The sequence below is a fragment of the Martes martes genome, assembly GCF_963455335.1.
Source record: "Martes martes genome assembly, chromosome: 18".
In the NCBI taxonomy this organism is placed as follows: domain Eukaryota; kingdom Metazoa; phylum Chordata; class Mammalia; order Carnivora; family Mustelidae; genus Martes; species Martes martes.
Window position 1 is genome coordinate 37,629,082 of NC_137906.1, and position 24,646 is coordinate 37,653,727.

Genomic DNA, 24,646 nt, shown 5'->3' on the forward strand with positions numbered 1-24,646 from the left:
CCCTGCTCCAAAGCATACCCGCCTCCTTCTGACAGACGCGCGACGGCGAGCTGCGGAGGTGTTCGCGTCTGCAGCTGCGGCAGCCGTGGGTGCCGCGGGGACGGTGAGTCGCCTAGGCCGCTGGAGAGCTTCGGGCGGAGCCCCCCGGGAGCAGAGCTGGGCGCTCGCGGCCCTCCCGGAGAGGGGGTTGACCTCGGACCGCGAGCCCCCAGCCCCCGCCTGCGGCGCCTGCGCGGTGCATGTCGGGCACGGTTGTCTCCCCGACCCGCGGAGCGCGCCTGAGGCGCACGGACGGACTACATCTCCCAAAGGCCTTTGAGCGGGCGGGGGGCGGCGTGCGCGCAAAGCCCCGCGGGGCCGAGGGTCTCGTCCACCCAGCGCCTGGACCCTGGGTTGTCGGCGTTCGTTCGGCTTCGGGCGCCTGGTCTCCCGAGGTAAAGGGTCCCCGGGGGCGGCGCAGCGAGCCCGTCGCCTCCTCGCCGGGCACTGATGCGATCCAGAGCGGCTCTCGGGGTTTTGACGTCGCACGGTCGCTGGGTTGGCCGGTCACCCGCGGGGCTGCGGTTACAGTTTGGCCCGGCCCTGGCGGGCGCCGGGATCTCTGCCTTGGGGGCTGCCGGCTCGCCCCTCGGGGTCCCGCTTATCATCTCTCCCGCGTCCCCTCTAAGGAAGGGTCGGGAAATAGCATCTCCCGCTTTCCGCGACGGCAGTTTCCTCAACGAAAGGGGGTCGGGAGCAGGGTCCCGGGGACAGAGGAGCCCCTGCTGAGCTCCTCGGTGACCTTGGCAGGCCCGAGGGGCCTGCGCGGCTTTCTCTCCCCCGCCCGTCTCCGCTCGGCGACATCTGTAAATCTCTGTGCCCAGCACTCGGCCCGCACGCGCCAAGGCTGGTGGGGAGGCAGTGACCTGGCCAGGCTTCGGGCCAGGCTTCGGTCCCAGCTTCATGCGGTCGAGGACCTTGGTGTAGTTGAACGTACGGCGTCTTCGAGACCCACTCTGGGCACTTGTTCGTAGGTGTGCGTTTCTGTTTTCCTCTAAATGTTCCCAGGAGTCTTCTCAACAGGTGTCAGGTAAGGAGCTAGCGGCTCGGAGTGTCTCCAGTGTGGGTCTCAGATCCTCTGCCATGAAATCACCAGGGCCTTTGTTAAAAGGGCTGATTCCTGGGCAGCTGCCCCCCCCCCCTTCCCGCAGGTTCTGATTCAGCAGTTATGGGACGTGTCCAGGACTGTACTTAATAAGCTCCCCAGATAATTCTGAGTCACATTTGGGGTTGAGAGCCGTTATCTTGAAGTGAAGAGGATAGAGGTCCTGGGGCAGAGCATTCATACCAATTTTGTATGTAGAGTGGGACCTGCTGGTGTGCAGGCAATGCGTAGGCAAGTGTGACCTCTCTCCTGGGTACTTTGTTTCTTAGGGCTGGGCTGACTTAAGAGTTGGGTGGGGAGAGGCGTGCCAGCTCGGCCTTGTTCGCCGGCCCACGTTTAATTACAAAGAATTTTAAACATACATAAAAGTTGAAAAAGCTTAACACAGTACCGATAGACCACCACCTAGAACGTGCAGCATTTTATTGTATTTTTTCTCAAATCTAATGATCAACAGTTCATCTTGTTCATGTTTGTCAAAGTAAGTGTGCACATCAGTCTGTTTCCCTCCCAAATAATTCAACATGCATATAATTAAGTAGAATCTGAGAATTTTTGCTTATTGTCTTTTAACCAGTAGAAGCCCTGGGCATTGAAGTGTTACCTCTGTCTCCCATCCCTGAGGAGCTGGAGGTTTTTCCATAGGATGGGCCTCTGGAACCAGGAAGGAACTTACATGTATTCTTAACAGTGATTTGAAAACAGTAGGCCATGGTTCTAAAATCACTAAAAGAAACATGGAATGTGTGATGGACAATAATACTTCAGGGAACAAAAACATTTTGAAGGGGTGCTAATGAAATGTATCCCAATAGTCAGATGGCCCCAGCAGGTCGCAGTGACAATAAATGATACAAGTTGTCAGCTTGCATACTCTGTTGCTGCTCCTTGTATTTTATGTTTGCCTGGTTTGAACCTGCTAGTTCAGTGTGTTTTCTCAAGCTCCAGGGGAAGAGGGCTGCGTAGCCCAGTTGACAAGCTTTGAGTCCCTTGGGCTGAGGTACTGTGTTCTGTAGGCACAAACACCCGCGTTTAATGCTGTTCAGTTGTCTGAGAGGGAGAGGAGACAGGTCCTGTAGAAATCCATCTCCCACTTCAGCAATACTATTCAAAGGGCATGCGCATCCGTTTATTCATGGAGGACACCGGGAAATGTGGTTGTTAGAGTTATGGCACCTTCTATTGACGTCTCTGTCCTTAGTGAGGGAAACCGTCATGCTGGTGAGAAGGCAGCATGCAGGGGGAGCTCTGCGGATAGCGTCTGCCCTTAGTGGGGAGGAAAGCCAGGCTCGAGGTTTGTTAGGCCTCCACAGAGGGACTTGGAAATGGAGTATAGAGAATGGGTGTGTGCCAGTTTCTAGAACCCCACAGAGGGCCTCTGCAGTCAGGGGTCTCCCAGGCATGTCTCCCCAGGAGGTGGTAGAGGCTGCATTGTTATTCAGTGCTGCAGAGGAGAGGGGGCGCTCGGCCTGGGCCTGTGGCAAACCCTCTCCCCCCCTGAGAAGGCAGCCCGCCCAGGGGAATGCAGGTCTGGTCCCTGTGGAGCCTGTGGACCAGGCGCCTCTCCTGCTCTGTGAGTTACCAGGTTCTGGTGATAAAGGTGAGGTCCTGGGACCTGTACTGTCGAGACTCAGCCGACCATGTTGGAGGCACTTCTGTTGCTTCCAAGCTGTGTGATGAGGCGTTTGCCCTCCCGTGGCCTCACTACCTGCATCTTTGGCAGGTGAAAAGCAACACCCAGGTGAGAAGAAGACCGTGTCTGCTCGTGCAGAAAGATTAGGGTCCCTTAATTTAGACAAAGTAAAACCAGCACAAAGCAATGCAGGGGAAGTCCAGTGACATTCTGAGTGTTTCCATAAAAGTGGTTGAGATGCGTTTGGTAATGTCGGATCGGTTTTCCAGAAAACGTTTCTCATCATCTTTTTGGAGCTTCTCATCTGTGGGTGCTGTGAGCTCCTTCATGGTCTGGCCACTGGGTGACCCCGCACCATCGGATTCTACCACAAGGAGCAGTCACGAAGGTCCAGTCAGAACTGAGCGTGCTGGGTACGTAGTGTGTTCCCTCTGTACCGAATGCATCTGAATTCAGATCTACTCCAGTGTCTGTGTTTTCGAAGGAGAAGCAGATGGAGGCCTCAGTAGTAGCGAAGGCTGGGGGGCTGTCCTGGGCTGGGGTTTGAGAGCTCTCGGCCTTACTCCTATGGGAGGAAGTGAAACGTGTCGCGGTTCTAAGCGGCATTAAGAGCCGCGGTCTTACAAGCTGGGGAAGCGCAGGAAGCCGTCGTGTTTGCAGCGGCTGCTCTTGGTAAGTGCTCTGGGCCCGCCTGGCAACGCCCTCCCCCGTGCTCCACCCTTGCGGGGCCTTGCAGCAGCCAGCAGGCGACACAGGCATGGGTCTCGCGGTGGAGGAAAGGGCCAGAGGTAGTAAGCGATTTACCAAAGATTGCCAGATCCGGGCACAGTAGCGCTGAAGAGAGTGAGGCTGAGGGGGATGTGGGCTGTGCTGGCCCCATCATGGAAAGTGCTCGATGGAGTTGACTGTGACCCTAAAAGGCGGTCTTCTGTCTGGATTTTGGCCATAAACCAGGCAGTTTCATCAGGAAGGCAGGGACTCCATCCGTGCTAAGGCTGTATTCTGCCCCCGTGGCTGTGGGTGGGGCACATTTGGGCAGGAAACAGCATGGGAAGCCTAGCTAACCCCAACCCTCACAGACTCACTTATTCATCCCACCTGTGCCAGGGGCTGGGCAGGGCCTGCAGGGCCACGAGGGGGAGCCCTCCTCTGGTGTTCTCTGGGTGGGAGGTAAGTCTGGAGGGAGTCATGGGGAAGGCCGAGGTTTGCTGGAAAGGCAGGGGTTGGGGGGCAGGGGGAAGCTGTGTGGAGGTTGAGGAAGGGTCTGTGGAAGGTCCTTTAGATGGGGTGGGGTTTGGTTTATTTGGAGAAGAGCGGATTAGTCTGCGTGGCTGCAGTGGGGTATAGTAGAGAAGTGTGGAACGTGAGGCCAAGTCCAGACTTTGGCCCTTAAACCTTGAGCAGTAGATGAGAGAATGGATCTGTGACCTTTTTAAGCCATGGTACTGGCAGGACTTGCTGACAGTTCAAGGCTTAAGGGCCAGAGAAAAGTCTGGAACACCTCTCACGTCCATCTTCATGGCTGGGGTACTGCTAACGGCACAGGGCCTGTGGGATGGGGAAGAGCTCCTCTCCGGAGTACCAGCCAGGCTGCACTACTTATCCACCCGGACAGCCAGTGTTCAGTGTGCTGTCTGGGGCTCTGGAGACACTGGCCCCATACCCCGTCCCTGCCCTCCCGGAGCTGCTGTCTGGCCTGGGGAGGCCAGCCCCTTGACCACAGTGTTCTGTTTCCCCTGTGCTCACAGTGGCTCTGTTGTCACAGACTGGGAATCCTGCCCTCCTTCTGTAGGGCCCACCCTGTACCCGAAGCCTCCCCATTGCTCTCTACAGAGGCCCCTTCTCTCACCAGGAGCACCTGCTGTCATGAGGTGTTGTCTGGGTTTTGCTGAGTAACTTTCGTCAGTTCTTATGTGTGAGCTGGCTTCCTGGCGGGATCTACAGCTCCGTGAGGCCCGGCGCCACACAGTGAGTGACCTCCATAGAGGGACCTACGAAATGTTGAATTAAGGAGTCAGGAATCTGAAGGCTTTTCAGACAGGTAGTCACTTGAAAGAAAGAAGAGAACAAATTTGGATAGTGACGGCTCTACTCAATAAAACTGGCCTTTCCTAGGCCTGGAAGAGTTCTGTACTGCTCCAGGCGAGAAGTCGCCCTGTGACCCCTTGTCAGCTCTTGGACTCTGGGGCATTCTATACTGCCTGAGGCTCAGGCCTCAGTCTCTGTCCCTGTGTAGTCAGGCTCCGGTTACGTGTATTTCTCTGTGCATTTACATGCTTTATCTGGAGAGCGTATGGTTGACGCCATGACCCAGTTCTCTGTGCCCCAGTCAGACTGGCCATGAAGAAACCGTGCCTGCTGGAGGTGTGGGGGCTGAGAACTGTTGGTCCCCCACCGTCAGCTACCGCCTGTTGGTATGAGGACTTGGGGCCCGCATCAGTACACCAGGCACAGTGCCGGAAGTGGAGAGCCACGGGAGACTGGACAGCCTGACTCGGAGTCGAGCGGGTGTCCTTTAGCGCCTGAGGACCTGGCTTCCCTCCCATCAAGGGCCAGCCCCTCTTCTCTCAGCTCCTCCCACTCCCCTGGCACCCACACGACCCAGCCCCCAGCTCCCAGGGTTGTGCAGGCACACTCCAGGCGTCCGCACTTAACTCTCTCTGCCTGGACCTTCTTTCCACAGCTGCACATGTGGCCTGTTCCATCTTGGCCTGAATGCTCCCCACTCTGAGAATCCTTCCCTGTTCATAACTGCATCACCGCAGCACTCTCCCCTGCTCATCTGTTCGTCCGTGGCATGTGTCACTGTCTGACAAACTATATACTTGACCTGTTTCTGTATTCTAGCCCCCAAGCCCTGCAAAAAAAGCTCCATGGACACAGGTCGTGTGCCTGCCTTTCAGCTGTCCTGCCTTAGTACCTTGCAGAGGGTAGGGAGCGGAGTGGACGTGGGCTCCTGCGCTCCCTGCAGCACAGCTGGAGAGAGTTCCCAAGTGAACATTCAGTGGCTAGGGTGTAAGGTCATCTGGTAGAGCCGACACCTCATGGTCCAGCTGCCCTGCAAAGTCCTTAAATTGCCCATGAGCTCAGAGGTGTGCAGGAGCTGGGCCGCTGTGCGGACGGCATGCCCCCCTGAGTTCCGTTCCTCTCCCAAGCCCTGCCCTCAGCAAGGGAAAAGCAGGGAGCCTGGTAGGCTCACTTCAGTTGTTTCTCTTTTTTTTGTTTGGGCCACACCGAAATCCATGTAAACTCACACGGTGGAATTCTGGTGTGCAAAGCCCTTTGTTGGGAGTGTGAGATCTTGCTTGAGTGTAGTTTGGAGACTGTGTGAGAAAAGAGACGGGACTGAGCCTGGTGCATCTAATGTGTGTGGGGCATGAGTCAGGGCTCCTCTCCGAGCAGCTGGGCCTGGCTCCCCTCAGAGAGTGGGGCGGCGGGGGGGGGGTGTCTTGCCCACTCCGCCTCCTGCAGGGCACTCTGCCTCTGCTGGGGGCGGGTGCTTAGTAAATGTTTGAAGGGTCATGAATGTCAGCTGAGGCCTTGGACTTCGTGCTCTCTTACGACATTTCTGTCTGGAAGGTGGTCTCGAGATGTATGAATCTTAGAGAAATCGCATGTGGCCATAAGTAAGGCAAACCAGATATGCCATGAGCTCCTGTTTTCCCAAGGAGAGGATCCGAAATAGTTCTTCAGTCCTGACTGGCATGAGTAAACTCTCTGGGTCACGTGTCCATTTAGAGTGATAGGAATTTAAACTTCCATATACTGTTTTGTGTAATGTAAACTGTTGATGTGATTTGTTCTTCACTCACGTGTCCCAGAGCACTTAAGTCCCCACCCTTCCCTTTCTCCGGTGTGGACATCATGTCACGGTCGCAGACATCGGTCCCATGTGCTCGGCAGCGCAGTTTGCCTGAGTGCCCCCGGCCACTGGGACACTTCCACTGGAGAGCGTAGCCCAGGAATGTTCTCTTGTCTCGGGTTTTTTCCATTGGTCCGGCAACATAGCTTCTTACTGTGCTGTCTACGGCAACATCCAGCCACTGCAGTGGGCTCCAGGAATGGTGACTAATCTGCGACATATCTACTGGTTTCTGGCTTTTTTCTTTTGACTGATGCCATCTGGGTGACCTCTAGAAGCCTGTCATGCTGGCACCGGTGAGGTTGCTGCAAGTCCTGTTCTCCATCCAGCTCTTGTTGGTTGAAACTACCGGAGAGAACGCCCAGTAACATGAAGGCTGTAAATGATGTGCAGACCCTTCCTCACTGTCGGGCAGGGAGACCTGCACTGGCCCGGGTGCGGCTAAGCTCCCCTCTGGGGCTGGCACCGACGCGGCAGGGTTTGTGTCCAGAGTGCGTTCTTCCAGCTGGGGGGCAGTGTCCGTAGTGGCCAAGTGGCTTGCTTGCATGTAGGGCCTCGTGCTTTTCCGTGGGTCAGAATGGTATATCTTGATTTCAGATAACTGATTAAAATGGAGTTGAGTCAAAGACTGCTCTGTGTCAGCTCGGGGGGGGGGGGGGCAGAGGTAAGGGTTTTTTTCTTTCAGGGCTTCGTTTTGATTGCCTAAGGGATGGTTTTTTAGACTCATCCTGCTTCTAAAATTAGTTGGCCTTTTGGTTCCCAAGCCCTGCCTGCCTGACAGGTGCAGATGACTGGTTTCTTCGCTAGTGGCTGCAGCTGTGTCTGTTTTCCTCCTTTGCTACTCATTCTCCTCCTGTCTGGACTTGTCCTTCCTCCCCTGTCCAGCTCCAGAGACCTCCCCCCTGCCTGGGAGGCTCCTCTGAAGGAAGGCGGAGGAGGTGCTGGACCCCAGCTTGGAGGCCTGGGCCGCACTCCCAGCAGCTGCCCCAGCTGGCAGCCCCACCCCGGGTGCAGCTCTGTCACCTGATCTGTCTCCGTTTCCTGTGTGTCTGCCGGGCTTTTCTTACCTGCCCTCCTCTGCCAGGTGACCTCATGCTGGCTGTCCAGGCAGGGTCTCCGAGGCTAGAACTACCTTGGATGGTGTTTACGTTCCAGGTTTACAGATCTAGAGCCTCTTTGTTACTGGAGTACGGTGAGGTGACCTGGTTTAGAGAACGGACTCATGCTACCAGACTCCCGTGAGACCAATGTAAAGACCGTAACACCACTTTAGGAGAGAAAACTGGCAAATCGCCAGTCCCTGGGTTTGCTTCTTGGACTGTTGCTTTTCCCAGAGGTTATAGTCAGAGGCACCTTTGTGGACTGAGGAGGAATACACATAAATGTAACACAGTTATAGTGAGCCTTTTTTGGGAACAAACCAATCAAAGGAGCTGCCCATTCTAGAAAAACTAGAAACTACACGTAACAGCTTCTATGTGTGTATTTGTATATAAACAAATGATCCAAAATCTTAACACCCAGAGAAAACAATTAACATTTGGTGTGTAATAGCTACGTAAATATGTATTTTTGAAGTAGAATCCGTCCACGTACCGGTTTTATGATGCAGTGTCAAGACAATCGTTCTAAAAAAAAACCATCGTTCTACCTACAAAAATGGGTCTCTATCATTTTGGGGGGTGAATACAATTACATTATGTAGGTAAACCAGGCGGGTAACCAGTCCCTTTGGTGGAACATGGGACATTGTACATACAGACATCGGCCTGTGAATCTTTGCTCACATGCTCACTTAGCTCTAGGACAGATGTTTTGAAAGGAAATTAATGAGTCATATAGAATGTACAGATAGCGGAGTTGTCCCCCCAGAGAACCCGCACTGACCCGCTCTGCTGTGTTCCGTTGCTGTTGACACTCGGGGAGTCGCAGTGGTTTGCCAGGACTTTGACAAGAATTCAGCATGATGTAAATTGTTCAGTTACGATTGTTGTCATCAGAGTTCCTAGAAATCTACTTTTAATTTAGAACCATTCCTTGAGTCCTGTCTGCTTTTGGATTTTGCTCCTAAGAGCAGCCTGTATATTTTCTCTCTCTCTTTAAACTGTGTACTTCTTTCTTGTGTTTTGCTTGCAACTCCGTAAATACCAGTGATACCAGCAGGAATTTGTGTTTACTGAACACTGTGTGGCCGGCTGTGTGCTGTGTGCCTTCACACACAACCCCACTTAGGTCTCATCTTGCCTCCGGAAAGCTGGGGAACAGATGGCTGGTGTGGGACTGAGTGCCTGGGCACCGGCAGGTGAGGATTCTGTCCTGTCAGCTGGTGCTGTGACCGGGGCTCAGGCCTCCTCTCGGGGCCACGGGCTTGGGCTGGTGTCCTAGCTTCTTGGAGCCATGATACCGATCAGGGAGCCTGCAGCCGGGTGGGATGAGAGGGGCAGATGGGAAAACAAGATCTGCTTTCTGGTCCTTTCTGTGTCTTTACTTTAGCTTGTTTTGAAGTATTTAGAATTCCCGCGGCATCAGATAAGCCTGTGTTCACATGGAAAAATAAAACCATTCAGAGCCACCAGGGATGCTCTCTGAGGGAGGGGTTACTGCTTCTGTCCTGCCTCCATCAGTAAGAACAATGGGAACTGGGCCTTAGGCGGGATTTCCCAGGCCCTCCAGGGCTAGAACTTGGCAGCCCAAGGGCCTTACTCATCGAACCCGTGTGGAGGCAGCAGCGTGAGCTAGATAGAGAAAGCCAAGTCGGTGGGAAGTCTGGACTGGGAGCCTTTCAGTTACGGACTACTTGTTGACATACCCTCAGCCTGACTAGCACTGCGTATTTCTAATGATACTTGCATTCCTTCTTTGTTAATAATCTGGAAATTTACCAATCACAAGTAATTTCTGGCTATAGCGTGTTTGAGAACTGCTGCAAAACTAGCTTTTCCATTTCTCTTTGATTACTGGAAATATGTCTGGCTGTATTTACTAGGAAACCCAAAGTTACCAACTAAAACAAGTTTGTTTCTTTCTCACTTAGAGGAAGTGGGAAGTGGTCGCTTCGCTGCTGGCACGGTGTCTCCCTGGTCTTCCAGGGCACCTCCTTCTGGCCTCAGTATGGCTTCCGTGTCCAAGGTCACCTCATGGTCAAGCATGGCTGCAGGAGCGGTCACAGCCATATTTAGGCAGCAGACGAGAGGACGGGAGGGTCTGTCTGGCCGGGGTGGCCCTTCCTGCCCTTCCTTACAGCACTCTGCTTTTGACTTATTGGCCAGAGCCTAGTCACCTGGTCACAGGTGCCTGCAGGAAGGGCTGGGAGTGTCTTTTTGACTCGTCCAGGGTCATACAGTCTGTCATGGTGGGCAGGATACCCGTGAATCCTGTGCTTTCAGACTTTATTGCTGGTTAAGAAAGAAAGTTGACAGCTTCGTTCCTGAAGACTGAGTGGTTGGGGATGGGGGCACCACTCAGAGTGGGCTGGGAAAGAGGAGGGCTGGGGCACTGCTGTGGGGAGGCTGTGGGCTTCCTGGCTCATGATCCTCATCCTGCCTCTTGGCTCTGGTCCCCCAGGACCTACCGATGGGTGTGAGCGCTCTGCCTGGGCCATGACTGACTGTGAAGTTGCCCGAAAGGAGAGATGGCCTCTTAGGAGGATTGCTGTATCTCTTCAGGAGTCCTGCAGAACAGCCTCAACTTGGCCGTGTCACAGATGGACTCTGCCGGGCTGGGCCGCTCAGGTGGGGTTTGATTCCAGGCCCCACCCCAGATCCTGTGAGAAGCACACACCGGGATCCCCCCAGTTGGGTGGGAGCAGAAGCTGCCATGGCAGAGGCCTTGGTGCCTGCTGCAAGTTGTTCACAAAAACAGTGATATCAGCAGGTGCCGTCTGTTCCGTGTTCTCGTGTGCTGGGTCCGGAGCTACTGCTCCGGGTATTTTGCACACACTGTTTATTTTAAACTTTGCTCCCACCCCTGGAGGCAGGCACGATTACCTCTGGTTATAGATGAGGGACTCCGGCTCAGCGAGGTCACAGGTCACGCAGCTACAAAGTGGGGAACTGGGCCTGAGCTGGTCCAACGGCTCCTCTCAGGCTGGCTGCACGACAGCCAGGCGGGGGCCGGAGTGTGGCCATAGCAAGCTCAAGGGCTCACGGGGCTGGGCTGCTCCGGGTCTCCGTGGCAGCAGGGCTGCCTGTGGCACCGCGGTATGGTACTCGAAAGGTCACAGGTGCTGTGTCCTGGGGGCTGCCAGGGGGCTGAAGGTCAGGACTCTTTATGGCAGTGCTAAGATGCTGTTACAGGGCTGTTCTCACCTTGTTGGCTGTCATATCTGTGGTACAGAAGCAGCGAGGAGTGAATGGCTGTCTGACTCGAGGCAGAGACGCCAACCTGGGATCCTCCTGGTTGTGATGATGCTCACCATACCCACAGGTCTTACTTAAAAAAAAAAGCAGTAAAAATGTCTTACTGTATAAATCATCTTGACCCTCAACTACACATCTCTAGTATTCTGTGTGATGAAACATGAGACCTACCTCATGCACACACAGAGTTTGATAGATGCCTCAGGGAAAGCACATGCACAGTTGTTTGAATTGTGCACTGAACTAGCTTTCTCATGGAGCTCCAGATTTGCTTAACAACTGATACACAAACTGTGGTTATTCACATTTGGGGATTTAGTGGACATTCTCTTGAAAATGAACAGTGAGCCCACTACTTCAGGGGAAACAGCTGACCTTTGTTTTTGTAAATGTTACCAGTGATAAATTTGTTAATCTCTTTGTGGCCGATGATAAAATTGGACTTTCAAGGGACAGTTAGTTAGAATTTTGGAAAACTTGTGTCTGCCACTGCAAGCTTGACAGCTTCCCAGTAGTTAAAGTCTTTGCTGATGATATTGGTGGTGATGCTAGCCTGTGATTTGAGTGGGGGGTAAGTAGTAAGTAAGTAAGTAGTAGTAAGTAGTTAGTAGTAAGTTGTAAGTATGGCACATCAGCACTATTCGGCCTTCATAATCAGGGCTCATGTTGTGAACCGATGTTTTCCAAATGACTCCTGTCTGCTGTTAGAAACCATGGGTCGGTAAAAGCCATTCCAAATGCAAGGTGGGCCGGTGAACTATAACATAACAGGAGGAAGAATTCACTAAGCCTTCAAATTCCATCTTGCTGCTAACCTTTGAGACACTACCTGGGTCAGGTTTGGGTGTGGTATGGAAGAATGTCCACTGTTACATACCTGAAGAGACTCTTTAAACGCCCCTCCCATTTCCAGCCGCTTATCTTTGGGAAGCTGGGTTTTCTTCACGTGCTTCCACCACAGTGTAGCAGACAGACTGGGTGGAGAAGCAGACGGGAGAATCCAGCAGACTTCCCGTAAGCCAGAAGTGAAAGAGGATTGCAGAAATGGAAAACAGTGCCACCTGTCTCATTATTACTTGTTTTGGAGGGTAGTTATTTTAACTATTGATGCTGACATGTAATGAGTTTATTGATGTTTTGTAATGACTTAGTAATAAATACTTTCAAAAAGCCCTCATTTTAGAATTCTTAATATGGTTGGGTATTGATAGATATAACCCACAAAACAAAAGCTTTTTAGAGTCCTCAGTAATCAAGTGTAAAGGAATCCCAAGACCCAAAACATTGGGGTTGCTGCTGCTCTAGCAGATCCCGGGGAGATTTGTGTCCGAAAGTCCTCCTTCCAGGCACTGCCTTCACTGTCCTCTGCCTTCACCTCTGCCTCATCTCCTGGCACCCCTCCTTGGCCCTCCAGGAGCATCCACTCGTGCACAGATGGGGCTTAGCATCAGACCAGCCCTCCTGGCCCTCCCGGTCTGGGTCTTCCTCCAGAAGGGAGTGTCGGTGTGTGTCCTTGGCAGGTCCTGTGTGGTGCCGCAGAGACCGTGGGGGCGGGGTGGGTATCCCTTGGCGGTGTGCAGGACCATTCAGACTGCAGAACTGGGTTTGCAGCTGTGGCTGCAGCCGGGGAGGAGTGTCTCCTGCTGGCCTGGGCCCAGGCCCTCCAAGGTCCCATGGGCAGCCCGCCTGGGCCGCCGTAGGCTGTTGCCAGTTGGCCCAGCTTTAGACCAACAGCAGCTCTCTGCAATGAATGATGAATAGTTGGGAGCTGAGCAGAACGCCAGAGGCCTTTCCCAGGGCCCCAGAGTCTTTGCTTTTAACTCCTCTCTGGGATGGGTAGGGGGGAACCCAGAGGACAGCCACTGAGCTTAGTGCACTAGGAGGTGGAGGAACCCCCCACCCCCACCCACCTCCTCTGTCACCAGGAATTGAAGCTGCCCATCACAGCTCTGTCCTGAAATTGTATTCCTTTCAAAATTTTAGTTATGCAAATAATACACAGATGCCTTTTTGCTTAAGATATGCATAAGTCTGTATAATGACAAAAGCCTCGTCCTCCTTTGGCTGTTGGCTGCCAAACTTAAACCCCAGAGACGATGATCTTGGTCTGGGGTCTTTCTTCCCCATCTCTCATTTATAACCGTGCACACACACAGAACTATCCACACCTGGGCGGGTTTTGCTTTTGGGGGGTGTAATTATAATTCACGTGCCATACAGTCCACCCTTTTAAAGTGTACAGTTCAGCGGCTTTAGTATGTTGGAAGAGCTATGCTGGCATCACCACTGTCTAATTCCAGAGCCTTCTCATCCCCTCAGTAGACCTGTGTTTGGAACTGAAAGTGCTCTGCTCCCCTGCCCAGTAAGTCTGCCATGTGTCTGGGCATGTGTCATTGTCACTGCTCTGCAGCCTGGCCAGGAGGCAGGGATTCTAGTCCCAGATCCCAGGAAGACTGAGGCTCAGGGACGGTCTGTAACTCACCCAAGGCCACCAGCTTCAAGCCTACGGCTGAAACTCCAAAGTGCCACACTCTCCATGTGTGCCCTGTTTTCCCATTAACTGATGACTGCCATGGGGCACATCCTTGCCCCTCTGTGAATGGGAGGAGGGAGTGGCTTCTTGCCTTCCTGACTCCACGTTGGAACACTGTGTGTCCTGTCCTTGAAGCTGTCGTCCTCAGTAGCTGCTTAGAATATTGTTTGGGATGCAGACAGGGCCTGGGATGGATGGGAAGGGAGGAGGGTTGGGGTAATAAGGCAGTTTTGCTTGTTTCATGGCCCCAAACCCTAAAACCCATAGCAGGCACCTCAGGATGTCATTTCCTTCCTTACACCTGGGGAAACTCTCACCTGGTCCCACCAGCTCATCAGAGGAGAAGCAAGGGCTGCTCTGTGGGCGTGAGGCCTAGTTATTCTCTGTGACACAGCTGAGGCTCCCAGCATTGGGGTGCAGAGCAGAAGTTTCTATTCTGCAGTGGACCTGCGCTAAGGGCTGAGCAGTGCCAGGCCCTAGGGGCTGCTGGTGCAGCCGGTGGCACTCAGAATTCTGCAGGGCCAAGAAGGAGACCTGTGGGCAGCTCTGCAAAAAGGGTGTGGCTCTGTGTCTGGCACAAGTGTGTCCTGCACCCAGAGGCCCCAGCATCTGCCGTCCTTGGGGAAATGAGATGAGATCGCAGGGCAGTGGGTCTGCAGATAGATGTGAGGACAGGCTTCATCTCATTTTAGAGTGACTTGGATAATTCTGTGTAAAACCACAGTGGGTGCTAGGCTGTGTTGGTTGTGGGTGCAAGGGCCAGACTGGTCTCAGGTAGCCCCATTCTGTCTCCAAGGGGCTAAGGAGCACATGCAGGCCTGCCCTTGCCTCTCTCTTGTTAGAGACCCACGCAGGACCTTCTCTCCTGGGCATACCATCCCCTGTCCCTTGGGGCTCCCCTAAGTTTACCCCCAGATCCCCAGGGCCTTACTGTGCCCTGTGGCAGCCTGTGGCCCTTTCCATTCTAAGGGTTTTCTTGCTGGTCTCCCAGAAACAGGCCCGTGGTAACAAACGTGTGGAGAGGCTGCAGGCACAGGGTGTCCACTGGAGGCCAGAGCACCTTCTCAAGAGTCTTGAGCCTTCTAACTCACCAGCCACCTGGCCCACGCTGCCTCCCTGCCCTGGCAAGGGTCAGGACCATTACTGGCAGGCTAGCCTCATCCGGAAAAGGCAGTCAAGGGGACATCGATCTCCTCTGTCACTTTGAGCCTTGAGGCTCCTGTGACGGGGTGCCATCCAGTAACCTAACCTCCGCTCTTCACACGTTTCCAGATACTGCTTAGCCTAGACTTCCAGCCTCTGGAAAGCAGCTGTTTCCCACGGGCTAGTGGCTTCTAAAGTAGGAGCCATTGGGACTGGGGCAGTGGCACGTCACTTATCCAGGACAACGTGGCAAGTTCTTCAGCATCCCCAACACTGCTGCAAAACTAACAAACAGGAATTTAAAGCTCAAAGAGAAATCCTTGAAAACCTAAAATGCTGATTGTGAGGCCATGTGGCGCTGGGTATGACGTGAGGTGTGTGCACCTTCTCTGAAGTGGAGATGCTAGTAGCAGCCCCGTGAAGCTGAGGACAGTTGAGCACCCGTGGCAAGTGCCCGGGGCTGTCAGGATTACGACTTCTCTAGGTGTGTACTCATCTCTTGGACTTTTGCAGTCCCGCAAGGCATGGAAGAGCCGTGTCCCAGGAATACGGCCCGCACTGCCTGCCTGGGCGGAGCATCTGACCTGTGCGCCGGCACGGTTCCACTGTGACAAGACGGCTTCATTTAAGAATCTTCCTTTCTGGGGCACCTGGATGGCTGAGTTGGTTAAGTGTCTGCCTTTGGCTCGGGTCATGATCTTGGGGTCCTGGGATCAAGCCCCGCGTCGAGCTCCCTGCTCAGTGGGGCGTCTGCTTCTCCCTCGGTGCTCTCCCTCCCTCCCTCCCTTGCAAATAAAATCTTTAAAAACAAAACAAAACAGTTTTCCTTCTTGCGTATGTGCTGTCATCGAGAGCACCTCTGCTCCCGTGTGGAGTGGAGCCTGTGCCCTGGGGTCCTGGGTGTCCCCTTCTTGCACCCTTACACCTGTGTGCTGTTGGGGTCGGCACCTCACTGGCCAGCTGGCTGCTGAGCAGTCCCAGAGGGTGCAAAGCGATGTACAGCTCAAGTCCTCTGGGCCCCAGGGCAGCCCACTCGGTGCGGTAGACTTGGGAGGGTTTTCAGGCAATTCTGTTTCTCCATGTTATCTCTAAGAGGTCAGAACGGGAGGCTGAGAGGCCTGTTTTGGGTTTCTGGGGCTGTACACTGACTTCACTGAGCTCCTGGATTACAGGCCTCTCCCCTCTCCTGAGTGGGGAACTATAAACCACGGGGCTTGGGTCTTGCAGCCCCTCCCATCACCTCTAGTACCTGATGCTCTGGCGCCAGTGTCACAGCAGGCTTGCCAGGGTGCGGGTTCGAGTCCCACAGCTGCATCTGTAGCATCATTTGAGCAGTGTCCATTTTTATTGGAAAACTGTTTCGCTTTTGGGGCATATGATTTTTTTAAAGATTTTATTTATTTGGGGCGCCTGGGTGGCTCAGTGGGTTAAAGCCTCTGCCTTCGGCTCAGGTCATGATCCCAGGGTCCTGGGATCGAGCCCCGCGTCGGGCTCTCTGCTCAGCAGGGAGCCTGCTTCCCCTCCTCTCTCTGCCTGCCTCTCTGCCTACTTGTGATCTCTGTCAAATAAATAAATAAAATCTTTAAAAAAAAAAGATTGTATTTATTTGAGGGCACCTGGGTTGCTTAGTCATTAAGCGTCTGCCTTTGGCTCAGGTCGTGATCCTGGGGTCCTGGGATCGAGCCCCACATTGGGCTCCCTACTAGGTGGGAGGACTGCTTCTCCCTCTCTCCCCCTGCTTGTGTTCCGTCTCTTGCTGTGTCTCTCCGTCAAGTGGATAAATAAAATCTTTTTTTTTTTTTTTTTGGATAAATAAAATCTTGGGAAAAAAAAAGATTTATTTGAGAGAGAGAGAGCGTGCACAGCAGGGGGAGCAGCAGAGGGAGGGGAGAAGCAGGCTCCCCTCTGAGCAGGGAGCCCAATGTGGGACTCCATCCCAGGACCCTGGGATCATGACCTGAGTTGAAGGCAGACACTTAACCAACTGAGGCACCTGGGTGCCCTGACTTTTTTTTTTTTTTTTTAAGATCATAGCATTCTTAACAGTTTTTATTGCACCTTAGACAACATAGTTTTGTGGCATGCCCCTTGGTTTTATATTGGGAGCACTGGGGGAACTAGGGGTTGAATTCCAGAAAAAAATTTTCTTTTCCTAAGATTTTATTTGAGAGAAAGAGAGCAAAAGAGAAAGCACAAGCCCGGTGGTGAGGGGGAGGTAGAGGGAGCAGCAGATACCCAGAGAGCCCAACATGGGGATCGACCCCAGGACCCTGGGATCATGACCTGAGCTGAAGGCAGACACTTAACCCCTGAGCCACCCAGGCACCCCAACGTCTCTCCTTCATACTGAAGGGTCCTGCCCCTAGTCTCTGCCCTGGTTGAGGCTGCAGAAGGGAGCTGGAGGATGGGTGCAGGTGTGAAGGGGAGGCAAGACAGGAGTAATAGCCGTGCTGGCTGAGGGAAGGCGTGGAAGCAGGTGGTCCGATCAGTAGCGGGCGTCTGCGTGCTGCACAGCGGTGCCTGGTCTAGGTGCAAAGGCCGGCTCAGAGTTGAGTGGATACCATGGAAGGGCTTTGCCCCGAGTGCCAGGCTTGTACCATCATTATGATGGAATTCCAGAAGCAGAATCACGTGCTCTGGGAAACCATGGAGCTAATTGTGATGTTGATGAAAGGCAGGTCAGGCTTGCATCCTCGGAGGGTGGCCCAAGTGCTGTACACCCTCTGGACACAGAGGGGCCAGGAGGACCCAGGCTAGTTCCTCTGTCCTAGCACTGGAAAATGCTCCAGTGACTCACCGAGAGCAGTGCACCTTTTCTTCCTGGCTGGATTCCTGGTGAGCTCAGGCTGTGAGATAGGCAGTGGGGCTGGCCAGGAGCATCCCAGATGCTGGTAGGATAGGAGTTGGTGACAGGTGCTGGCCCATATTCTAAGACACTCAGCGGGATACAGAGTTTTCTGCAGAAGCACAAGCCTCTTTCTCTACCATCAGAATGGCGCCTGGGGGGCTGGCAAGGACTTCCAGGTCCAGCACATACAGCCAGTCCTGTCTGGAAGGGGACTTTGTGTGGTGTCCTTTAGAGACTCTGTGGCTTCCCTTTCTTGATCATGCCCTATCGAAATTGACCTGCAGGCAAGGGTGGTAGGAGAGCCATGCAGAGTCCTAGACTCAGCTCTGCCTCTTATATGCCACGTGACCTGGGTAAGTCCCATCTTTTCTTGGCTTCCATGTCTTTGAAGGATTCTAAGTAGCAGCTCAGAAGAGAAGGTCACAATAGATACAAGCACTTGGGAACATGTTTTGTTTCATGGTGGTCAAAGAAATAAGTAACTGAGTGTCATTTTAATGTTACCCATTAGCGATAACATTTGTTTCCAAAGTGTGTACTGTAAATTGCCATTGTCCTTCCCAAAGGCACAACATGGCCATAGCCTTTGTCCTCCTAATTTCACTTCTGGCAAGTTTAACCAAAGAAGATCCAAGAAGGGGAAGGAGCATTTGCCAGAGGTTTTCCTTCGTTGGTTTTTTGTTGTTGTTGTTGTTTGTTTTGCTTTTTATGAGAGTAACAAGCATTCTAAATGCCTTAATAAGGGTTCAGTGATGGGCCCATTTTAGGGAGTCTTAAAATTGATGCCCATGGGGTCTTGCAATATGGACAAAATATATAGGACACCATGTTAAAACTATCACAACAGCAAGTACATAAAAATATACATGACTGAACACAGACGGGCAGAGACTTGCAGGGAGACTAGCTGCATTAAGGTGCTGAGATCAGGCAATTTTATTTTGTTCTTTAATCAGTTTTATTGACATATAATAATCCACCTACCATACGATTTCCCCATTTAAAGTGTGCGATTCACTGGCTTTTAATACATTCACAGAGCAGTGCAGCCATCACTACAGCCAGTTTGGACATTTTCTTCACCCCAGAAGGAAGCCCCATATTCATCTCTGTCCGCCCCATCCCCCAAGCCCATGACAACCCCAAGTATGGGTCTGTCTGTCCTGGGCGCCTCATGTAAGGAGTCACAACCACATGGGACCTTTCGGGTGGTGTCTCCCACTGAGCGTCCTGCTTTCGGGCTCACACAGCCTGTACCAGGCTTGTGCCTCATCACGGCGGGGTACGTTCCCGCCAGAGGCTGCAACTAGTTTGTTGGTCACTTGCCAGTGGTCAGACACTTCAGTTGACACTTTCTGGCTACTGTGACTAGTGATGCTGTGAACATTCATGTACAAATTCTTGTGTGGTTTTCAGTTCTCTTGGGTGCGCACCTGGGAGCAGGATGACCGGTCACGCGGTGACTGTGTGAGCGCCGGACAGCTGCGGGAGGACTCCAGTTTCCATGCATAACACTTGTTACTTTCTCACTGTAGCCATTCTAGTGGGTACGAAATGGTAGGTTTGATTTGCATTTCCTTTAGGCTAAGTGTTCAGCTTTTCAGGTGCTTATTGGGCATTTGTTTTTTATCTTTGGAGAAATGTGTATTCAGATCCTTGGCCATTTTTTAATTGGGGTGTCTTTTGGTTAATGAGTTCTTCCTATAGCTATTGTAAATACAAGTCTTTTAGTAGATCTATAAAAATTTTCTGCCATGGGGCGCCTGGGTGGCTCAGTGGGTTAAAGCCGCTGCCTTCGGCTCAGGTCATGATCCCGGCGTCCTGGGATCGAGCCCCGCATCGGGCTCTCGCTCTGCGGAGAGCCTGCTTCCTCCCTTCTCTCTCTGCCTGCCTCTCTGCCTACTTGTGATCTGTCTGTCAGGTGAATAAATAAAATCTTTAAAAAAAATTTTTTTTCTGCCATTCTGTGAGCTCTTTTCATTTTCTTGATGGTGCCCTTTGAAGCCAAGAAATTTTTGTTGTTGGTTGTTTTAAAGATTTTATTTATTTGAGAGAAAGCAGAGCAGGGGCAAAGGGAGAGGAAGCACACTCCTTGCTCAGCACGGAGCCCAAGGCAGGACTAGATCCTGGATCCTGGGATCACGACCTGAGCTGAAGGCAGATGCTTAAACTGAGCCACCCAGGCACCCCAAAGGCCAAGTTTTTAATTGTACTAACATCCAGTTTCTTTTCTTTTGTTGCTTGGACTTGGTCTCTCAGGCCCTGCCACTGATCTGTGACATACAATAAACTTAACTGACTCTAGGCTCCTTCTGCCCTGGGGGGGGGTCTGAACGTCCCGCTGGCGGGGCTCCCAGATGGAGCTGCCCTAGGAGAACTGCTGTCACTGCGTGTCTCTTTGTCCTGTTGATAATTTTTTCTAGTTCATATTATTTCAGTTAAAAAAATTAACAGCTTCACTTCAAAATGCTTCTAATTTCAAACCTTCTGTGCTAAATAGAGTAAAAGGAAGTGCCTTGCTAAGGGAGACAGGATGCCAACCCCAAGGCAGGAAGGCCCCCTGGTTTCCTGCTTCTCCCCCAGGGCCCAGCAGCAGGTGCTCAGGGAGCCTTGGGAGGGAAAGACATGAGGGAAATGTTTCACTTCGCATCTTCCTTCCCACACCATCCTCCACAAAAATGAGGGGCAGGGGCCCCGTGTGCACAGCTGGCTCTCAGAGCTGCTGGGGTGGGGAGTAGCCGGTTCTCCTTTCTTCCTGCAGTGGGCGCGGATCTGCCGGGGCCGGTGTGAGCCTGGAGCAGACGGGGCCTGCAGCTGTGAGAGGGGGAGGGGAGCGGAGGAGGGTGGGCAAGCGCGTTGCTGCTGTGCCTGCGGGAACCAGCTGAATGGGTGGGGGGTGTGGCTGCAGCTCTTGCCCTAGTGCTGAGGCTCTGCCTGTTGTTCTCCCCAGAACAGCTCCCTAGAGCCCTGCGTGTCTGCTCCGGCTGGCAGTGGAAGGAGCCTCTCCTGCCTTCCCCTTCTGAGTACCTGGGATTTGAGGTAAAACGTCTCCCCTATCCTCTTCCACAAACACGGCGCTCTGGCGTGTAGGCAGCCTGCTCCCTGGGGGAAGGGTCCGCCTCACCAGCTTGTCCTTACGGGGCACCCTTGCCTTCTGGCTTTGACACAGGAAGTGCAGATGATGATGGATGGTGGCGGCTCTGGGCCTGGTTATCCTTGGTGATGGTGGGGCATCTCCAAGGCCTAAAGGGACCCGGTGACTCTAAACTACTCTACTGAAGGAGTCTGTGCCAGTTTACAAGCCCTGTCCCCCACCCAGAGCGCAGAGATTGATGTGGAGGCATAAAAGGCCACCTGAGCTGCTGGGGCTCAGAGGACTGTCCCAGGCCCATACCTGACGAGCATGCAGGGCTTGGGAACTTAGTTCATGTCCCAGCTTTCCTTCCAGGTCCAGAAGCAGCAAAGATGTCCAATGAGCCGCCCCCTCCTTATCCTGGAGGCCCCACAGCCCCCCTTCTGGAGGAGAAGAGTGGAGCCCCACCGACCCCAGGTAGGATTCAGTGTTCCTGATGGTCCTATCCTTGCCCCTTCCCCATCCCAGCTCCAGAAGCTGGTGCCTGGAGCAGCCCTCCCACTGATCCTGCCGCCACTGCCCTCTGAGCTCCCTCTCCCTGCCTTCTCTGTCCAGGCCGCACCTCCCCAGCTGTGATGCAGCCCCCACCAGGCATGTCGATGCCCCCCGCAGACATTGGTCCCCCACCCTATGAGCCACCGGGTCACCCAGTGCCTCAGCCTGGCTTCATCCCCCCGCATATGAATGCAGATGGCACCTACATGCCTCCAGGTAAGTAGGAAAGGGGAGCACACGGGTCTGCCCAGTCCAGCATCCAGGGTGTTATCTGGGCTGCCAATCCAGCCTTTGCTGTAGGTAGGTGGTCTTCCTGCCCAGTGTTTTTTTGGGGCTGGAGGGCACTGATTGTGGGTGTGGAGGGAGGACATGGGAAGGTGTCCTGGAGCAAAGCACTGCTGTGCAGGTACTGTAGGCAAACCACATAAGCCCTGGGCACTGTTGGGAGGAGGGCTAGCTCCTCGGAAGGCCCCTCAGGCACAGTGGTAGGTGCTGACTCGTGGGTGCTGTGTGGGCCTCTCCCTTGCCAGGGTCCCACATCCATGGGGGAGGCCTGGGCTCCTGTTCAGCAGTTCTTCAGAACTCCTCAGGCCAAAGAAAGGCCCAGGGCTCTTGCACAGGTGGCCCCAGGTAAAGTGGGCCAGTCCCTAGTATTTCAGTGCAGGATCTGACACCGGTGGGGCCCAGAGCCCTGTGTGCACGAGAGAGGCTGGGCTGGTGAGTGGCAAGGCTCTCCCTCCTGTGGTTGAGGGCCCCTGCGTGTCAGAGGCAAGGAGCAAACACATCAAGCTGAGACGGAGGAGATATTAGGCCTTCTTCCCGGCTCTGCCATGTCTGGCTGGGCCAAGTGCCTTCTCTGTCTTGGTCCTCATAGGGCTGGTAGAATATAGGTGGTCACCTTGGCTCAGGGCTCGGTCCTGGAGGCCTCCCCTTGTGTCCTGGGTGCTGGGGGCCACATGGGTCAGGTGGCAAGCCAGCAATCTGTCTTTACTCTGTCTTCTGTGCCATTTCAGGTTTCTACCCTCCTCCAGGCCCCCACCCACCCATGGGCTACTATCCACCAGGGCCCTACCCGCCGGGGCCCTACCCTGGCCCTGGGGGCCACACCGCCACAGTCCTAGTTCCCTCAGGGGCTGCCACCACAGTGACAGTACTGCAGGGAGAGATCTTCGAGGGCGCCCCTGTACAGACAGTGTGTCCCCACTGCCAGCAGGCCATCACCACCAAGATCTCCTATGAGATTGGCCTGATGAACTTCGTGCTGGGCTTCTTCTGCTGCTTCATGGGGTAGGTAGTGTGAGCGCTTGGGGGGTGGGCGCCAGGCCCACCTGTCGCCCAGCTGGAGTAGACCTGCGTGCCCTCAGTGCCTTCTCGTCCAACCTCCCCATCTTCCCTGTCTCTGATTCAGGTGTGATCTGGGCTGCTGCTTGATCCCTTGCCTCATCAACGACTTCAAGGATGTGACGCACACATGCCCCAGCTGCAAAGCCTACATCTACACGTACAAGCGCCTGTGCTAACGGAGCCGGGACTGGACTCCGTGCTGTCAGTCTGGCCCCTTGTGCTTTTGCTCCCCTCGCTCAGTGGCTCGCTTCCCTGCTCCCACTTGGGGATGGAAGCCATTCCACCGGTCCCCTGGAAGTCTTGTCCTCTTTGGCTTGCCCTTCCCTGAGCATCTGACTCTTCCGGCAAAAATTCTGTTGGATTTTAAGGCCAAGGGTCAGCAGATGGCAGGGGGATAGCACTGAGCTTGTGTGTTGCTGGTTTGCTTGGTGTTTGTGATCAGGAAGAGAAGCTGGGAAGAGTCTCCTCACATGGTCTCCCTGCTGGGGTCTCATTCCTCCATTTCTGTACAAAGTATAGATTTGGTCCTAACTTTCCCTGGGACCAAAAGCAGCCAGAGCAGACCTGGGGCCTGCAGTGGGGCTGTACCTGTAGCCACAGTTATTTCTGATCTCCTGGGCCAAGAGTGGGGGAGTGGACCCAAGCAGGATAGGGTCCTAAGGCCTGGTCTGTTTCTGGGGTGCTAGAGGTGGGCATGATGATTAGGAGGATGACTCTGGCCCTTAGAAGTCTCAAACTCTTAACACCCTGTCCAAGTGCCCAGGAGTTCCCTGGGGTAAGGTAGAGAGCTCAGCATACCTCCAAGTCATGGGGTGAATGTTGCACCCCAGTTTACTAAGAAGGGACTCGCCTCTGGCCCCCGTCCAGCTCCCTTTCTGGTCACCCCTCCACAAACCCCCACCTTTGCTAGGGCCAGAAGGAATACCCAGAAGCCTAATCCATCTGTCCATACCGTGTCTTTGCTGTGTATCGGCAAGACCTTTGCCCAGTGGCTGGTGTGTCTCAACTAGGACTGGAGGTGATGGAGAGAAGAGGCCCCTTGTAAGCACACTCAGATTTGTAGTGCTCTCTCCATGGATCCTCTTCTCAGGAAGTGCTGGGTGCTGGGCCCTGGCTGACTTGCTGTCACTGTGCTTGTTTCAACAGCAGGTACTGCAGCAGGAGCAGCTGTGGCACTGGACTGGGACAGGCCAGGGACAAGGAAGGACCAGCCCCTGGTGGAAGTGCCCTGGTGGACACCTGCCCTGGGCCTGAGCCCACACTGTATCTCGTGAATGGTTTGTCTGTGAATTCGCTCATGTGGACCTCTGTATCCTGCTGCCACCCCTCTCCTGGTCTCGCACTGCCACTGCATGGCCTCCTGTCACTGTGAATCATGGCTGGTCTCAGTTTGTAGTTTCTCATTAAATTGGCCCTTTCACTCCCCTGCCTGGGGCCTCTGCTCTCTTGGCTGGCTTCCTTCTTTGATGGAAAGAGGGTGGGGGCTAGAAGTGGTCTAAGGCTTGAGTTCTCAGGGTCTTTATGCTTGTGCTGCACTGACTGCCCAGGGATGACAATATCTGATTAAACCACACCCAAACCCAGCGTGGACAACCCGTGGGGTTCTGCCTGTGACTGGGCCGAGGCAGGATTTAGCTTTCACTGCACTCAAAGAGCACCTTCCTATCTCTGACACCGGTTTCACCCATCTCCACGCCATGGCATCTACCCACATCGTCCGCAGGCTGGAGCCCGCTGGCTTGAGCTCAGGGTCACCCCACCCTACAGGCAAATACCCTTGCTCCCTTAAGCAAGACAGAGTCACTGGGGCTGAGGCTTCTGGTCTGAAGGCTAATGGGGGCAGCCAGTCAGTCCCCAGGTTCTGAGCCAGCTCCCTCCCTACCCCTTATCTGAACTGTGAAAATGGGTAGGCTTCGTCAGTAGTTGAAGACAAAGTTTTCCCCACCATTTAACCCTTTTCTGAATAAAACTTTTGCAGATCCTCAATATATAAAACTGACTCCTATCAATAAAAATATTTAAGTTCACATTTGTATTTTAGACAATGAATTGTTGTAAGACATGTAATGCTTTTTATCGTTATTTATAAATAACTTATTTCAAGAAGTAGGAAAGTACTTCTGACTAGATTTGTGAGACACGGCAGCTTTGCT

The 24,646-nt window shown here is 53.6% G+C and overlaps 1 protein-coding gene across 17 annotated transcripts; it reads left to right on the plus strand.

Moving 5' to 3' along the window:
* Positions 1 to 24,556, plus strand: CDIP1 (cell death inducing p53 target 1). Of its 17 annotated transcripts, none has more exons than XM_080830083.1 (8): positions 5 to 103; positions 10,204 to 10,370; positions 20,472 to 20,560; positions 20,970 to 21,071; positions 21,210 to 21,365; positions 22,163 to 22,436; positions 22,558 to 22,694; positions 23,640 to 24,556. In XM_080830083.1, the coding sequence occupies exons 4-7, from the start codon at positions 20,987 to 20,989 to the stop codon at positions 22,667 to 22,669; spliced, it is 627 nt and encodes a 208-aa protein (XP_080686209.1). In that variant the 5' UTR covers positions 5 to 103; positions 10,204 to 10,370; positions 20,472 to 20,560; positions 20,970 to 20,986; the 3' UTR covers positions 22,670 to 22,694; positions 23,640 to 24,556. The 17 variants fall into 17 exon arrangements, with proteins under 17 accessions (XP_080686202.1, XP_080686199.1, XP_080686193.1 ...); XM_080830068.1 differs by lacking the exon at positions 10,204 to 10,370 and adding an exon at positions 3,047 to 3,190 and having other exon boundaries at positions 12 to 103; XM_080830071.1 differs by lacking the exon at positions 10,204 to 10,370 and adding an exon at positions 15,187 to 15,339 and having other exon boundaries at positions 34 to 103.
* Positions 24,557 to 24,646: the final 90 nt, after the last annotated feature.